General features: G+C 34.9%; 1 protein-coding gene across 1 annotated transcript; it reads right to left on the reverse strand.

Annotated features, from left to right (window-relative positions):
* Nucleotides 1-9,623: 9,623 nt before the first annotated feature.
* phox2bb (paired like homeobox 2Bb) lies at nucleotides 9,624-13,070 on the reverse strand. Its single transcript, XM_026279637.1, has 3 exons — nucleotides 12,345-13,070; nucleotides 11,481-11,668; nucleotides 9,624-11,085 (listed from the first exon to the last, which is right to left on the reverse strand). Exons 1-3 carry the CDS (start codon nucleotides 12,583-12,585, stop codon nucleotides 10,660-10,662), a joined length of 855 nt encoding a protein of 284 aa, XP_026135422.1. The 5' UTR covers nucleotides 12,586-13,070; the 3' UTR covers nucleotides 9,624-10,659.
* Between the last annotated feature and the right edge of the window lie 4,987 nt (nucleotides 13,071-18,057).

Genomic DNA, 18,057 nt, shown 5'->3' on the forward strand with positions numbered 1-18,057 from the left:
AAATGGGGCATTTTGTCCCATATCTTGAATTTTAAAATTATTATCTAGGCTTCATCACGCAGTAAGTTGTTGCTCTGCCTCATATTAGTCATCAACCGACTGTACGAAATGGCAGATGATCCACATAGTTCTGGGGCGGGGCAAGTGCATTAAATGCGTGAATAATTTTAACGTGTTATGTTTATCTCCATAATTAATCTAATTAACGTGCTCAATTACCAGCCCTAATTTAAATATAGCTAAAATAGCTTCTTATCGCAATCAATAAAAAAAGTCGCAGCTACAATGAGAAAGTAGTTTGGTGACAAAATCCCCAAATTGGCAACACTGCACTGAACTGACAGTGCGGCGCTAGCTACACCAGCACGGCGCTGATCAATTACATCAGCGCAGCGAAAACATTCATCTTCTTCTAAAATAACATTTAATGGCAGATGCAAAACCAACTTTTGGTGCATTTACCGCCACCGACTGGACTGAAGTGTGAAGCGCTAATAAGAAACGAATATATATATATACTCTATGCAAACACACTTGACCGAAAAACTGCGTGGGACGAATTTCCGTGATATTAAAAGCGTCCCCCGCGTAATCTTTGCCCCTGCATAGAGGTTTTCAAGAGCTGGTGTGAATAAATATATATTTAAACTCAAAGAGACGGGTCATCACAGAGCGCTAAACTCTCCTGCAGTGTGCGTTTCATTCATACTCGAAGCCGGAGGGCTTCTGCCTTATTATGTGATAAAAAAAATAGTTTGTAGTATATAAACAAATCATTATTATTTGTTATTGTCCAGCAGTTATAGATTCCTAAGCCAATTAAAAGCAAGAAATTTGAGAAAAAATTAAAGTTGCCTATAGTATTCACTACCAGTCAACAGTTTTTGAACTTAAAACTTTTTGAAGCTTACTAGCTTGTTAATATATTTTAAAGAAGTCTCTTCTGTTCGCCAAGCCTGCATTTATTTGATCCAAAGAACAGCAAAACAGAAAAATTGTGAAATATTTTTACTAGCCTATTTTCTATAACTGTTTTCTATTTGGATATATTTCAAATTGTAATTTATTGAGATTTCAAAGCAAAATTTTTAGCATCATTACTCCAGTCACACAATCCTTCAGAAATAATTATGAAATTCTGATTTGCTGCTCAAAAAAAATAAATAAAAAGAATAAAATAAAATAAAAAACAAACATGATAATGGTGAAAACAGCTGAGTGGATTTTTTTTTCAGGTTTCTTTGATGAATAGAAATTTCAGAAGAAAAGTACTTATTTTGAAATCTTTTGAAAATGTATGCCTTTATCATCACTTTTGATCAATTTTAAGTGAAGTGATGTGACTTTCAGCCAAGTATGGTGAGCCATACTCAGAATTCGGGCTCTGCATTTAACCCATTCAAAGTGCACACACACACACACACACACACACACACACACTGTGAACACACACCCGGTGCAGTGGGCAGCCATTTATGCTGCGGCACCCGGGGAGCAGTTGGGGGTTCAGTGCCTTGCTCAAGAGCACCTTAGTTGTGGTGTTGCCGGCTTGAGACTCGAACCTACAAAAGAGTCCTTGCTAAATAGAAGTGTTCATTTCTATTATTTATTTTCCAAAAGTCTTAAATTATATTGACTGTAAGCTTTTGAATAATATAGTGTATAATGTTGCAAAAGCTTTTTATTTCACATAAATGCTGATCTTTGGGTCCTCAGATGATCAGATGATGCTGAAAATACAGCTTTGATCACAGGAATAAATTACATTTTAAAAATATATTCAAATAGGGAAAAAAATATTTTAAATATAAAAATATTTCACAATATTATGGCAGCTGTACTTTTTGTTTTTGCTGTACTTTGGATCAAATAAATAAAAAATAATAACATAAAAAATCTTACTGCTCAAAAAATTGACTGGTAGGATATATAGATTACAGAAATGTTATATGTATAAATGAAAAAAAAAAAAAAAAAAATATATATATATATATATATATATATATATATATATATATATATATATATATATATATATATATATATATTATTATTACTTTTTTTTTTCTTTTTTTTTTAACACTACATGCAGGGTGAGCAACCAAATCTCCAAGTGCTCATGAGCATGAGAACCAGACTTATTATTATTTTTGTATATTGTATCTATGCTGTATACTGTTTATGCATGCTTTATGGTAGAATTGCTGGAAAATGTTACCCTATTGGCACCATGATATCAAAATAATCTTTGTTTTGTTTCAGGACCCCAGTGGAAATAAGCCCTAGGGCTTTACTGTGTTATCCTGACCTTGTTTGTTTCTTTTACTGTATGATGCAAAAAAGTATCATATTTTAAACAAAATGGTCAAATAAATCAAAATCAAAATAAAACAAATAGCATCCTATTCATTGGTGTATATCACCTTATCATAACATGGATTGTATACTTGTTATATTAATCAATGTGTAAAGAGACACCCAACTGCAAGCCCATTCTGATCATGTAAACTAGCCAGCTTTCAAACAAAGAACCATCTTCTCACTTGAAATGACACATTTTTCTTTGGTTATGCCAAACTCAAGAAGCGTGACCTTTCCAGAAGTTGAAATGCTACTGCTCAATGACCCTCGCTCTCTTGGGTTGGTCTTCTGATTACTCCTCGTGGGAATAAGACAGGGTTTAGTATAGAGACTTAGTGAGTGTGGACTCCTTTTTTTACAAAGGTACTAATGGTTCTGTTCAGGCTGTTAACTGAATATTTTTATAGTTTAATTTCCCTGTTTATGTTAATGCATTAGTACCATAAGAAAATTATTTTCTGTGGCCATAATACTTGATATAAAATTATACTGAATGTTTGCTGGCCAAGCAGTATTTGACTGTAATATTGATTCGGTAGCTGATCTAAATATTTGTAATTTTAACTATTTAAAATTAATTATTCATATTTACACTTTAAGCTAATTTGCTACAGAATAAATGGTTGAGTTGGTCTTGAATGTCCTAAACAACATTTGGCATACAACATTTGATCAATGCTCGCTTTGAATGTGGGGAGAGGGGCTGGGGGTTACATATGTCCTTTTATTATTGCCACTTATTCAATGTAATGTTATTATATGTAAGAATTCAAAGTCTGGTGGAAGGATTCTGTACCCAATCTTACAGCTTTCTTTGCAGTAGTATCATCTTGTTCATTTAGGCCAATAGGACTTAAAAAGATGGTACATTTTCATTCCAGCTTAGAATGCTGATGGAAGGAATATCTAATAAATATTGGCTGAAAATCATGAGAGTTGAAAAGTGGCATTACATTTTATTTATCAATATTAGACTGCTAATTTAAGTGGGTAACACTTTAGAATAATGGTCCATCAGTTAATGTTAGTTAACTACTTTAGTTAACATGATCTAAGCAAAAACAATCCTTCTACAGCATATATTAATCTTAGTTAATTTCTACATTTACTAATGCATTATTCAAATCAAAAGTTGTGCTTGTTAACATTAGTTAATGCACTGTGAATTTGCATGAACTAACAATAAATAACTGTATTTTCATTAACATTAACAAAGATTAATAAATACATAATAAATGTTCATTGTTTGCTTATGTTAATTAATGCTAAAATGCTCATGAAGTGACTCAGAGCAGTTCTAGAGATTATGTTTATGTGTTAATCTACTCATATATTGAGGGGGCAGAGGCTGAAAACACAGTAGGCCTGCTATATGTGTTAAATTAAACCACGTCAGCGCAATTAATTTCCATTAAGGGTGGCCTGGGAAAAAATGTCAGACCAGGAAATCTGAAACTCAAACAAACAAATTCTGAAACATGGACAACACTAATTTTTGTATGGACCTGACATAAAAAAAGTTTAAAGCTTTAGGTTGGGGACATGCAAAATAATTAAAAGTTCTCCCCTAAACTGCACATTCACTTACATTTTTATTTTCAGTCTCTTTATTTTGCCCTGATATATATCTCTCTAATTACTTTAATACTGAAGATTTAACAAAACTATACTTTATAAATTGCAAACATGTCAAAATTAGTACATCACAACAATAGCTTGAACATGTCATATTTTTCCCTTACAAAAATTAACCATGCTTTTATTATTGTAAAAGTACAGTAACTATTTTATTTATGTTTTATTTATTTATTTATTTTTTAGCAAATGTATTACCATTTTTGTATTTATTTTTAAATGATTTTTTTGTAAATTATTTTTTTTTATTTGTGGTTACCATTGTTTTATAGTAAAATTGTTGATTTTAGTAAGTGTTGTGTTGTAGTCTGCCATAACTCCCCCTAAACCTATTATATATATTTTTTTTCTTTTCTTCTAAATTACTGCTGTAACATTACAATAGATAATAATGCTGTCCTTTATACAGTATTTTGAGTGATGGTGAGCAATGGGTTGCTGCTGCTTAACCAAGTAAACAAAGAAAAACCAGCATATTTACAGATGAAACTGACCTGCAGTTGAAACTCTGGACAGTAGTTTTGCTTCTCTGCTCCACCTGTGTGCTTCTGCAGTCCACACCATTCTCTCTCTCGCATTTATTATCTGATCCAAACCGTTTGACGGAAGTGCGGAGAGCGCGCAAGCCGAAGCATTGCAAGTCACAATTAGATAAAAACTTTCAGTTGGTTTGAGAAAGCCTGACCAAAAAGTTTGAAAAGTTTAAAAAGTTTGAAAGGATTAAGTTTAAAAAAAAAACTAGCATGTCATTAGCATGTTTCTAGCATGATTAGCAAGTAGCATGTCACTAGCATGTCACTAGCATTATTACCAAGTTACTATTGTTGCTAGCATGATTCTAGCATGATTATCATGTTACTAGCATGTCCCTAGCATGATTAGCAATTAAGTAGCATGTCAATAACATAATTAGCAAGTGACTAGCATGTAGCTAGTATGTTTATAGCATGATTAGCATGTTGGTAGCATGATTAGCAAGTTATTAGCATGTTGCTAGCATGTTTCTAGCATGATTAGCATGTTCCTAGCATGATTAGCAAGTAACTATCATGTTCCTAGCATGATTAGCAAGTTACTAGCATGTCACTAGATTTAAATGTCACACAACTTAAAGCTGCGGTAGGTAACTTTTGACGCTCTAGCGGTTAATAAACAGAACTGCTTGCATCTTGCGGAAGAACATCGTAGCCGGAACTACTTATCTCTGTTTATGTCTATGAAGAATCACAAAGGCACTGGGTTACTCTGCCGCGGTACCCCCGAAGCAATCTAAAATAGTCCGAATATTAACACTTGTTATAGGTGCACCCTAGTGATTCAGGACAAGCTAAAAACACGGTCTGGAAAATGGATTCATGGTGTACTCGCTTATTATATACATTTCTCTACATTTTGAACACAAACAAAGTTACGGACTGAGCTCTGATTGGTTGTTTCTTAATGGGAGCGATGCATTTCTGCAAATGGCAATAGGACCACTGGGAGGAACCAGAGGAGCTTGATTTTTTTCACAGATTATCTGTCTCATATTCTACTGTCAGGACATAATGACAGGTTTAACAAATATGTAAAAAATATATTTTTACAAAAGTTACCTACTGCAGCTTTAACTAACTGATTCATGATTTATTAGACATTGAATTATTGAATGGCAGATTAGGAAATAATCGCTTTAGTACATTCGGCATGTACATTCGGCATGTACTAAATAATAGCTTTATTGCTCATTCAGCTTCTCAAAACTCCCAAATGTGTGCTCTCCAACATTGCATACTCATAGATGAGACAGTGCAGATAGTGATAAAAATGTGAAAACGTTTGGTAATCAACAGTAGACATAAATGCCAGAATATACTGTAAAATGAGTTATTTTATGCATTTAAATAGTTTCATTTTCTCATATTTTTTTAGTATAAGTGCACTGTGTTCACATTTATTTGTGACATAAATTACAAATAAAAAAAATATATATCAGCTTGTGCCTTATATTGTGATCTCGAATTGCAGAATATATTTTAGTACATGCACTTGATAGAAACCAATATATGTCATTAGCTCAGATTGTAGGCCATAGTGCTGGTAAATGTGATAAAGACCACCACCAGAAAGGTTATTCCAGGGGTTCCTAACTCTAGCCCTCGAGGTCTACTATTTTTCAGTATTTAGCAGCAAAGCTGTCCATGAGGGCCAGAGCTAAGAACCCCTGGTGAATGTTGGAAAAAAAAAAAGAGAAGAAAATAAAATAAGTTTGTGTGTGTGTGTGTGTGTGTGTGTGTGTGTGTGTATGTATATATATATATATATATATATATATATATATATATATATATATATATATATATATATATATATATATATATATATATACAGTATATATGATTCATTGAAGAATAAAGTTATATAATAATAATGTTATTCACACATTCTGTTTAATGGGAATTAACAAATACAACTAATTTATTATCTTCGTTTTACCTGCTCTCTTATTCTCCTGTCCGATATGATAACTGCCAGTACCAGGAGAGGGCGCTCAAACTAAGCTTAAAAACTGTATTGGCCTCACCCTTTTTAGAAATCATAGATATTGTTCTTTGTGTGTGTCTGCTGCATATAGAAAATTGAGTTTTACTTATTTCTCCTCTTCTATGTCTCTCTTTTACTGTCTATCGATCTGTAAGAATGAAATCTGAAATTAATTTCCACCACAAGAAGAGGATAATCCAGACTAACCTGAACTGTCAAATCATCATCAGTGCTGCATACCTTTACTCAGAACTACACTTCACGACACAAGAACGCACAATCTCTATTTCTCTATGACAAGACTCGTTATACTATGGATCACTACATCTCAATCTCAATTCAGCAACAACAATATAAGCTGCTAAAAGAAAACATCTTCACCCCCACTCCCCTCCCATTTTTTTTTTTTTTTTAATTGTTGTGCCTTAAATTGCAGATGGTCACAAATACATTATTATTATTTTTTTTAATTAAAAATACAAAATGCCTACATGTAAATATGCCACTGCATACATATTAATATATACCATAGTGTGTGGAAAATAATGTAAAAAATACACAAAATAGGACTACATTAAATTCCATTAAATGACAAAAATACTGAAATGTATCTGGACTTATTCAGAAGGAACATTTCATTTGCAGCTGCTTATAAACATTCATTTTTACTTCCCTTCTTTCTCATTGTGGCCCACCATGGTATAAGAAAGTGTGTTCTTTTTTTATATAATGATAAATGTATAAAATTGTTTAGATCTGAATATGTCTTTGTAATTCACTTTCAAACAAGCTTTTTAAAGGCAAACTTCTGAAATCCTTCTTTCTGCAGAGAAAACGGAAATAAGAGATGTAGTTGAAATCGATTTCTGGTCTACTTGTCGTGAAGTGCTTTGTGAGGAGTCAGCATCATGCAGTCAACTGCTCCATGTTAGACTAACGGATTTTGTACCTACAGTGTGGTTTTAATATATAGGTTATCTATAATCATTTTCATTTTGTTTATTGTTCAGTTATGTTTAATTTGCTAGCTATAAAAAAATACGTTCAACTTAATTATTAGATTAATCGTTCTTACCTGTAGTTAGTACAAAGGAATAAATGACAACTGCGCTGTGCAGTATAAACATCTGTAATGAGAGGAGCGGAGATATTGAAAGACTTCACAAGTATGAAAAACGGCCATTTACTCTCTCTTTAACGCAACATTGTCACCGTTATTACTTTGGGAGAGTAAAGGGTAGACCACCGCTAGATAAGTGAATGTCTTGAGGACACCCTTCACCTATCAATTGTGCCCTTCTCTAGATTCCTCACTACAAATGAAATGGTGAAAATAAAACACTAGTTTTAAATTTTATGTAAACTTAAAACATTTAAAAAATTAAAATTTTAACATTGCAAAAAGTATAGGCTATTATACACTTAAAAATAATAATAAAAACAGTCTGGTCAGCTATCCTTGTGGGGACTCTCCATAGGCGTATTGGTTTTTATACTGTACAGGCAGTAATTTCTATCGCTCTGTACACCAACCCTACACCTAAACATAACCCTCACAGGAAACTTTCTGCATTTTAAGATTTTCAAGAAACTTCATTCTGTGTAATTTATTAGCTTGTTTACCCGTGGGGACCTCAATTTAGGTCCCCATCGTGACACGAGTCCCCGTGAGTCTGTGTGTATTCAGGTTTGGGTCCCCACCAGAATAGAAAAAACAAGTACACACACACACACGCACACACACACACACACACACATATTATTGTTTATATTATATATAATTTCGTTGGCTTGAGTTAAAAAAAACAATAGATGTCAGTCATTACCCTTTTTTATTGGATGAATGAAACATTGTTTTCATTGTAATGTTTTCAGCTCTTCATGAACAGACGGCGACTAAAGCGCATATATATACTCGAATGTTCTTATAACCTAACATGTAGAGAGACACTTTCAGAGCTAGAGACATAATTATCAGGAGACACAGGCCGGATATATATATATATATATATATATATATATATATATATATATATATATATATATATATATATATATATATATATATATATATATATATATATATATATATATAATTTTCCCTTAATTTAAATATGTAAAATTTAAAATTTAAAATTAACGCTTCCGTGCTCGCTTCATTGTACTACTTAACTAATTTATCCTGTAGCACGAAGCTGATCTGAAGTCTGTAGCATGCAATAGGAAGCAAAGCACACATTCTATTAGACAGTAACAAATGTTAGGTCAAACCAGACGAGTTAGAAATATGTGTCTGTGTCTATACGTAAACATAGATTGCTCATAGCTAGTTTGACACAGCGCTGATTTTCGTCATTGAAATGTCGTTGTGTTGTTCTGTATTAGAATAATAAGCGCAGAGTCCCCTACAACGTCGCGTGAAATCCAGTTAAACATATATATTTTTCATCACTTTCGTTTATGAAGTGATGAAACCCTGCCTTACTGTAATCATTTATTGTATTGCATTTAAATACTTCCTTATTAAGCTATCTATATGCTTATTTGAAACAGACATTTGCTTTATTGTATTGCTTTATTGGGTTCGATGTTATAAGAATGATTGCACTTTATATGGAAAAGTAGCAGTATATATTTCTGTCTATTGTATGTAATACAGTGTAAACCATCGCTATCTTAGTCTATTGTATAAAGCAAACAATGCAAAATCAATGTGTGTGTGGTATGAAAAGCTATTAATTTTGAAGTACTGCTAATGAGGATTGAAACTTCTAATGAAATGTAGTTTGTATGTGGTTATAAAAACAATAACAACAGTGTATATATATTTCAGTGTCGTGAAAGCATAATTTTCCGGAATCTGTTTATCAGCAGCCCGGCGCCTTGTGCGGCTGTCCAAGGTGCTGAACAGGATACAACCGATATACGCCCTCTCGGTCGTCCGGAATCCGGAGTAATGTAAATAAAGATGTTTTGGATGAGATTTTGTGTTTGAATATTGTGTTTTTAGCAATGTTTCATTTAAATTAAGTGAATACTTTAAAAAGGAAACGGGACAATACTATTTTTGCATCATAATCGTTTTTATCATCAACAGCCATGTCAATGGTATACACCTGAAAAACTATGTGCACATGTAGAAATATTTCCTTCTTAAATATAAGCATCCATTACCTACATATAAATTATTCTCAAATCCTGGACAAAAACGTGTTACATTATGCTCACAAAATAGGTGAAATCATTAAAAAAAATTGGACGGAGAAGACAACATGCAAATAATATAGAAAATAAATACAATGCTTTGTATCCATTCCCTTTTTCCTTCAAAGAATGCACCAGTTGTAACTTTTAAAACATTATAAAGACTTCGTGAACTACAAGGGGGATGTGGTCTATGCTTATCTAGGACGTCAATACGTTTTAACACTATACAATTTGAGCCACAAAAACACAGCTGTAGAAAGACACACAAAACGTTTACGTATTTCTGTCAACAATGACGTATGTACTTGTGCCATTTAAGAACAACTTGCCTTAGATTAATAGTAAATATGTAGATGAATGTTTGCAGAGCCCCTGGCTCTAAGACTTGGTAATTTAGGTAAAAATATATAACAGAGTGCCACACTTGGCAGTGTTCTGTAATACAGACAGACATGTAACTTGCGCTACTGGTACGTTTAGAGTCAATGTAAACAAATAATTATGGTGCCAAGATATAATGACATGTATAATGACACTGAATAATGACATTGTATCTTCATGAGTCCTTAGTGGGGTTTCTTTGCAGCAGGATCGCGTATCGCAGTCTATTGGTTAGTTTACTTGAATACATCAGAAATTATGTCAACGACCACAACCAAAACAAAACAGTCCGGATAAGGTCACAATGTTAACATAATGTGTATGGTATTATTATCCAGCTTCTGGTGTAAACCAATGGTGTCGAAATTAGTCGAATGAGGACCAGAGGTGGTCTCTTTTTTTCTACACCAGTGGATAGAGATACAGGGCTCTCTCCTTCTTTTGACATTCTCCTTTTATCAGTTATCAGTTGTCGGTGACTAGAGTAAACGCTTACTTTGTGTGTTTGTTGAATCTCGCGGTCGTCGTTTCTTTTCTGCATCAAGCAGTAACTCAGAACATGCTGGTCTTTACTAAAGTGGCTTTGGCTCCGTTCTGTCTTTGTAATGATGACAGAACACTAGCGAAGGGTCCGCCCAGAGAGTCCGGAATGGAGGTGATGGTGCCCGGGGCAGAGGCCCAACCTTGACTCGGCGCAGTGACTCCCATACCAGCCACTGACGTCTTCACCTGTTCAACCGGGCCGTTCCCTGTGGCGCTGACCTGTCCGCCGGTAGGACTTGGTCCACCACAGTTGGAAGTAGGGTTTGGGTTAGGTCCGGGCCCACCAGTGCTATCAGGATCGGTAGCCTTTGCCTCTTTGCTGTCCTCCTCTCGCGAGTCAGATTTCTTCCCAGACCCGTTCTTTGCTGCCGCAGCTGCGGCAGCGGCTGCACGTTCTTGTTTGCGAAATTTGGCACGCCTGTTCTGGAACCACACCTGTAGAGAATGCGCATCTCATATTTTAAAACATATTTTACATGGCATTGTACTTACATTTATATTGAGTAATATAAACGATGTCATTATGTATTATAAATGTTCATTATATTAGTAAAGTTAATATAATTATTGTTATTATTATTACTAGTGCACATATCTGTATTAACATTTTGAAATGTATAGCCTGGGAACTATTAAATTCTACATAGCTCTTAAACAAATATATATATATATATATATATATATATATATATATATATATATATATATATATATATATATATATATATATATATATATATATATATATATATATAAGTCATGTAATATTAAATATCATGTTTAAGAAGTAAGAAGTAAGAAATTTAAGAAGTAAGTGGAGGATATCCCACCTGCACTCTAGCCTCGGTGAGATCGATTTTTAGCGCGAGCTCCTCTCGTGTGTAAATATCTGGGTAGTGAGTCTCAGCGAACACGCGCTCCAGCTCTTTTAGCTGCGCGCTGGTAAAAGTTGTCCGAATGCGTCTCTGCTTCCGCTTCTCATTCAAACCTCCGTGGTCGGTGAACAGCTTGTAGGGGACTGTTTAAATGCATAAGACAGATATTAACCATTTGTGAAAGTATAATTGTAAGAAAATATATACATGCCACCGTAAATATATTGTAGTAAAACATGCAACTTTTTAATTCACATAATGAAAATAAAATAATTTAAATAATGTTTCTAAACTAAGTCTGTTCAGTGGTTACTTCCATTATAAATTGTTTAAAATAAGATAAAATCGTGATAGATAAAGTTATGAAAATCTGGAATAATCCTGTTATCTGTAAACTGTTGTTAATTAAATTTTATTGGAAACTGGATTGGAAACTTGTCATAAATGCTTCTTTCTCTTCTGTTGTTGCTACTGCATCTTCAATCCAGTGTCAATAATAAGCTTAAGTCCCTGGTTATTTCATTATTTTCGAAGGTTTATGTCTCATCGCAAAATAAATAAATTATGCCTATCATTTTGGCAGCTTAAGATAATTTTGTTGGCGGTTAGGGTGTGACTGGGATAGTGTAACCCCGTAACTGAATTACTCCTGCCTGCAATCGCTTCTAACGTGATAAATTCTTTCATTTGTGTAAGCAAATTTCGTTTGGTAAATACTAAACACATTTCCATTTTCGAAAGCAATCAAGGCGTCCTATATACCGGGGCCATGATTCTTGTGCCTCTCAGCTGGCGAACTAAAGGTGACTCTGGGCTTACCTGCGGCGTACGGACTGTTCTGGTGGTCCCGCAGGGTGCCCAGACTACAGGAGCCCGGTGTAAGCGACGGGCACCCGGAGGTGGCCCCAAACGTCGTCCTGATGGGATTGTACTGAAAGCCACTGGCTTGGCTGCAAGAGCTGAAGTCCGCATAGGCTGACGCCAGGCTCGAGGTGTCCATCCCGGCCATACAGGACTCGTAGGCAGAGGAATTGAGGTAAGAATACTCCATTTTATACATTGAAAAGGCTCAGTGGAGAAGGAAAGCTGCACTCCCAAAGAAAAATACACACAAACGTCAAATTCAAATTAAATTAAATTGGCGAGGAGCACATGAAAAAAGCAAGCCAAAACGCAGACGAAGTTGGGGAGCTTGTGGCGGCTGAATTTTTACTGGTTTGAAGGTGGCTCGTGCCGTGGGTAGATGTGCACTGCTCGGCGCCTGCTCAAAAACTGCCCTCCTTTATAGGAGCTGAGCCTTGTTTTATGAAAAGCCTCCCAAGGAGCCGCCTAGCCCCAGGTCTCTAGAGCATATAGTCCTCATAATAAACTTGGCTCTTTCCGCTTGGACAATAGCACGGCGTTTGGGTCTTATTGCTAGCGCTTTTTTACATGACAATAACTCATCAGTCTATTGGGCTGGCACTGGGGGATCGGGCTGTCCAACCTCCCTATCATTGATCCCCTGCATCTCTAATTAGAATTTAATACCCCACCATTACGCGCCAGCCCCCTCCACCACGTATAGCCCTCTCGCTCAAACCGCCATCTTGCCCTTTAATTCAATCACACCACTTGGAAATAATGAAAGTTGGGTGACGATTCTCCCTGATCCAATTTTGCCCAAGCTTTTAAGCATTTAAACCGGTGGTATACCTTGGGCTGAACTTTCGATAGTATTTCCCCGTCTCCTTTTCTTGTTCTTCTCTCCGTTTCTCTTTTCTTTTGCACGACACTGGTTTCGCACTTGCTTGTTTTCAGGAGCTGAAGAGACCATTGTGTTTATCATAAATAATACATGCTTATTTTAGCAGGATACATAGCCTATGCAAGCTACGTCATTCTGAAGAATGTAGAAGGAAATTATATTTTGAGTGCAAATGACGCGTTGGAAATAGTTTAATATTAATTATAATAATCATCATCATTATTCGAGCAATGGACAACTGAAAAGTTTGGATTTTAAGCTAGGCTATTTGACTATACAACTGAACAAACAAAGCTTTTGGTAAAACTTGCGCATATAATTAAAGTTAAACTGATCAAGTTCTTCATTTATTTGTGCATGTTCTTCTTATTATTATTATTATTAGTAGTAGTATTATTCTTGTCGTCATCGATATGATTTTCGTTTGGATAATAAGGGTAGCAAATTCGCAGAAAAAAGCTTTATCACCAGACCTCTTATCTTACAAAATTGCCGCAAAACATAATTTTGTAATGGTAAAACGTTTCTTGCGTTGCACCGATGTCTTGGGGATAGCACAGTATATTTGTGTCATGCGTAATGTATACTTCTTAATATGTTGTCATTATTCTAACTATATTGTATAAGGCATGAAAAAATAATTCTCAGCCGTGGTTATCCAAGTTGTATAACATGCTTTGTATATATATATTTCAAATACAGGAAAGAAAAGCCAAATACGATTTCTCACGTCTTCCTTAACGTAAATAAATAAATAAATAAGGTCACATCCATTGTTACTGATCGTATGCAAAGCGTGAGCAAAAACAAATAGCAAACCTATTAACGTTCAAAAAAAATCTGTAGCTACTTTAACTAAAACATAAAATTACAATGATCCTTCCTATGTGCTGAATAAACAAGAAAACAAGCAAACAAATAAATTGAAACAAGAAACTCTGTTTACCTGTGGTTATACAAACAAAAATACGCCACATTATGCAACAGAGGGGTAAAAGCGATGATTAAAATTCATGAGGTCACTGGAATGAAATCATCAAGCTTTTCTGGTTTAATTTTTCACAATTTCTGCGCCGTTTAAATTGTCTCTTTTTTTTCTTGAGAGAAAGATGAATGGCGATTAAAAAGTTTAGTCTTTCTTGATACAACCCGGTCACTATTATGTTAATTTTTGCTTTCCACACGCGAGTTGTGAATAAAAGATGTAGCAAATGGTTAATTTGATTACTGAAACCAAAGACCAACTGGTCCACCGTCCTCCCTCCACGCGCCTAGAAAGGAAAAAGAAGGCATCGCGAGAAATTAATCTAATAACACACAAAGGGTAGAGAAAAGTCCTTTCTGATATTTTGCCGAGGCAAATACAATTATAGCTTTTACCATCCGTTTCTCCTATTCAAACAGCTCTTTATTCTCGTGATCTGTGGTCCACCAGCTACCGAAACGCCCATCTTTTATATTTTCAACATCTCCTTTCATGCTATCAACTGCTTCTGCGATCTGTTGGGCGGACTAAAATGTCAACGTTAACCCTTTGATATTACTGTTTGAATAAGCGACCTTTCCACTCTCAAGCTTAACGAAAACAAGTACAGAGGTTTTTGGGCTCGCGCACAAACAGACACGCAAGAAATTCTTAAGGAGGTATTTGTATTCACTTGGGTATAATCTGTGATAAATCAGTTAAATCAGTTTGCACCGGCATAATATCGTTAACAGGTCAATAGCACGAAGTATTCTAAATTAAGCCCTACTCTAACAACAAACCGTAAAACTGTATGCTTTCAGTGATTAACATTGTGATAATGGTTCCATAACCGTAATTAAGAAGGTTATGTGTCATTTAATGACTTACGAAATAGCCGCGTCCATATGGCTTCACTTAATAAATCAAATAACTACGGGGCTCACAAAACTCTAAATCTTTGGTAGCAAAGTGGCTGACAATAGGGGTGTAAGTTCAGAAGGCTCGGCAGAGACTTCTTCAATTTCTGCACGCCTGCCCTGTGTTGCTCTGTGCTGGTGGAATGCGGGTCGGCAGGAGGGCAAAGGGGAAAACAAAATGCCTTTGTGTGTGGAAGGATAAGACGAATCAGTCAAAAAAAAAAAAAAAAAAAAAAAAGGATAAAGAAAGAAAAAAAGTGAAAAGGGAGGGGAGGGGGTCAGAGGGATGTGACTGCTGTCAGATCGAACATAGCTTTCAATATAGCTTTTAACTTTAACGTTGAGGAAACCCTAAGATTATCAGAGGAGAAATTAATATGGTTCTGTTTGTGGAATCAAAGGTTTTCCTGCGCGCAGTGCTGTTTTTATTATTATTATTATTATTATTATTATTATTATTATTATTATTATTATTATTATTATTATTATTATTATTATTATTAAGCTGGGCGTTAAATTAGATTTTTACATCTGTTTGTTAAATTAAATGTATTAATTGGAATTTATTTTCTAATGTTTTCATAAATCTGGGTTTATTTTCGACCAAACTGTTATATAAGACGCGATTTAATTATATGTATTTAAATTAATTAAGCATTGTTAAATATGTTGTCTGGTTATTGCTCTGACTGATATTTTACACAAAAAAAAAAAAAAAAAAAAAAAATTGTGGTTTGAAGTAGTGTACGTTCACCGACTGGCAATAATATAAGATTTGCAATATTATACACAAGTCATTGCCAAATAAATAATGTATTGACATACCTGTATTTTTTTTTAATCATTATTAACAATATAGTAAAAACTAAAATAGAGAAAAAAAAGATTCCTCTGTTATGCCAACCTACAAGCGCGCGGTAGGATGCATTTACTGACTAGTTATGCAGCATATTTATTGTTCACGTCCACACATTAATAAAACAAATTACAGTTTAAATAAAGCATTTCATAAATGACAGGTAAATGGTAAGTAACTTTTTATTTTAACGCCCTAGAATGCTGCATTAATATTATTATAAACACAATACAAGATATGAAAATATATCTTCCCAAACTTTTTTTTAATTATTATTCTAAGGATGGTGACACAATTTATAATTATAGATACGATCACTTGCCATTTATTTATTTATTGAGAATAGGCTCAACACCCAAGTTTAATCGGTGTGAATGGTGGTCCATAGGCTGTGTATCCGGGATGCCAGATCCCTTATCCTTTTCTCATGGCCACCCAGCTCACGGCCTTCCCAAGTGACCACGATGATGTCTGGCCTTCAGAGGAGCGGATTAGCATAAAAATCTTATTCTGCAGGGACAGTATTAGCAAACATATTACCCTCTAACGCGGCTCTGGCCCCGCCGAGATCCTGTGCTCGGAATCAATTACGAAATTACTTCAACCTCTAAGTCGACATTAACGGGAGAAGAAATGCCATCGACCGGATCCAAATAAGATTTCGAAAAGATGTGATTATTTAATCTCTTGCTAGTGTTTAAGAATTTGATTCATAAAATTGTCTAAAATGAGACGGAATTAAATTCTTATCGGTGTCCCCTGTCATCGTTTCATCCCGTGCTATGTAACGCTGGTTTAACAGTGACCCTCAATAGATTCCACCTAATCTAGCACTGTCCGGCGGAAAGGAAGGCCTACGCTGACTCTCAAAAGCTCTCCTGGTCTCGTGGTCTCTTAGCGCGCTATGACGACTATAAAGATACACCTTAACTAGGGGTATACCTTTCCTTGGTGTTTTCGCCGAACTATACCTTAGGTTGTCGCTTAAGGTATAAACCTTCTTTCGTGAACCGGTTGCAAGTGCTGTCCACGGCGGTGGTGCTGAATAGGTTGATATCGATGGCTCGAGAATCGATTGTTCACTACAGGAGCTCTTTCACTATCAATCCCCAACCACACCCAGAAAACTCCCCACAGCATAAAAACGGAGAGCAGCCAACAGCTGAATTTTCTCCACAAAATTGGAACAAAATTGAATTTGCTTTTTAAAAATATTTATTATTATTATTATTATTATTATTATTATTATTATTATTATTATTATTATTATTATTATTATTATTATTTTAGAAATTTATCTTTTAACATGGTAGCTATTCTTACATGATTATGAAATAGTGAACATAGCTACACTAGGCCTAACTGGCGCCGCGGACACAGCCGTCTGTAATTTAAACTATCTGCTACCTTGCTGCCATAGTTTTACCAAAATCCCCATAACGTTCATTCCCTATAAAAAAGACTCTTATTTATGTGCTGCCTAATGGTTTTCCAGCCGATGTGCCTTTGTGTATTATAATGGAAAAACTAGCAACCATGATCAGTATAATGACAAGAAAATAATGATCTTTGCATAAAATCACTTTAATTAATTGAACAGCAATTGAACACCTGGTGTATTACAACTTTGGAATTTTAATATATATTTAGCTCTGCACTTTTTCTTGCAACAGAATTACAATCGTATCGAATAAAATGTGAAGAAGCTTTTTGCACAGTGGTGGTCACTAGCGGAGTGAGCTGTGAACTGCAATAGCTAAGAGTGGTCCAGACTAACCTTAAGAAAGAATAACTTACAGGAGGTATACTTAACTAAGAACGTTTCGGGGAAACACATATTCAAGGTGCCATATAATGCAAAAATTAGTTTTGTAAGGTGTTCGATTCTCGAAGGACTGCCTCACAAATGAGGGTCAGTTCAGCACTAAAGTTGTGCAAAGATTGCTTCTGAAAGAGGGATCCATACCAACATTTCATTCAAAAACATCCAGACTACAGACAAAGTATGCCTCACGCATCATATTTTGTTTTCCAAAAGTGCTTTT

Source organism: Carassius auratus, chromosome 14 (assembly GCF_003368295.1).
Source record: "Carassius auratus strain Wakin chromosome 14, ASM336829v1, whole genome shotgun sequence".
Taxonomy (NCBI): Eukaryota; Metazoa; Chordata; class Actinopteri; order Cypriniformes; family Cyprinidae; genus Carassius; species Carassius auratus.

Excerpts from the sequence above, each read along its gene's own strand:
- phox2bb (XM_026279637.1), bottom strand. The coding sequence starts at position 12,585 with ATGTATAAAATGGAGTATTCTTACCTCAATTCCTCTGCCTACGAGTCC. Across the intron at positions 11,669-12,344 it reads GAACAGTCCGTACGCCGCAG|TCCCCTACAAGCTGTTCACC; the intron begins GTAAGCCCAGAG and ends GCATTTAAACAG. Across the intron at positions 11,086-11,480 it reads TCACCGAGGCTAGAGTGCAG|GTGTGGTTCCAGAACAGGCG; the intron begins GTGGGATATCCT and ends CATTCTCTACAG.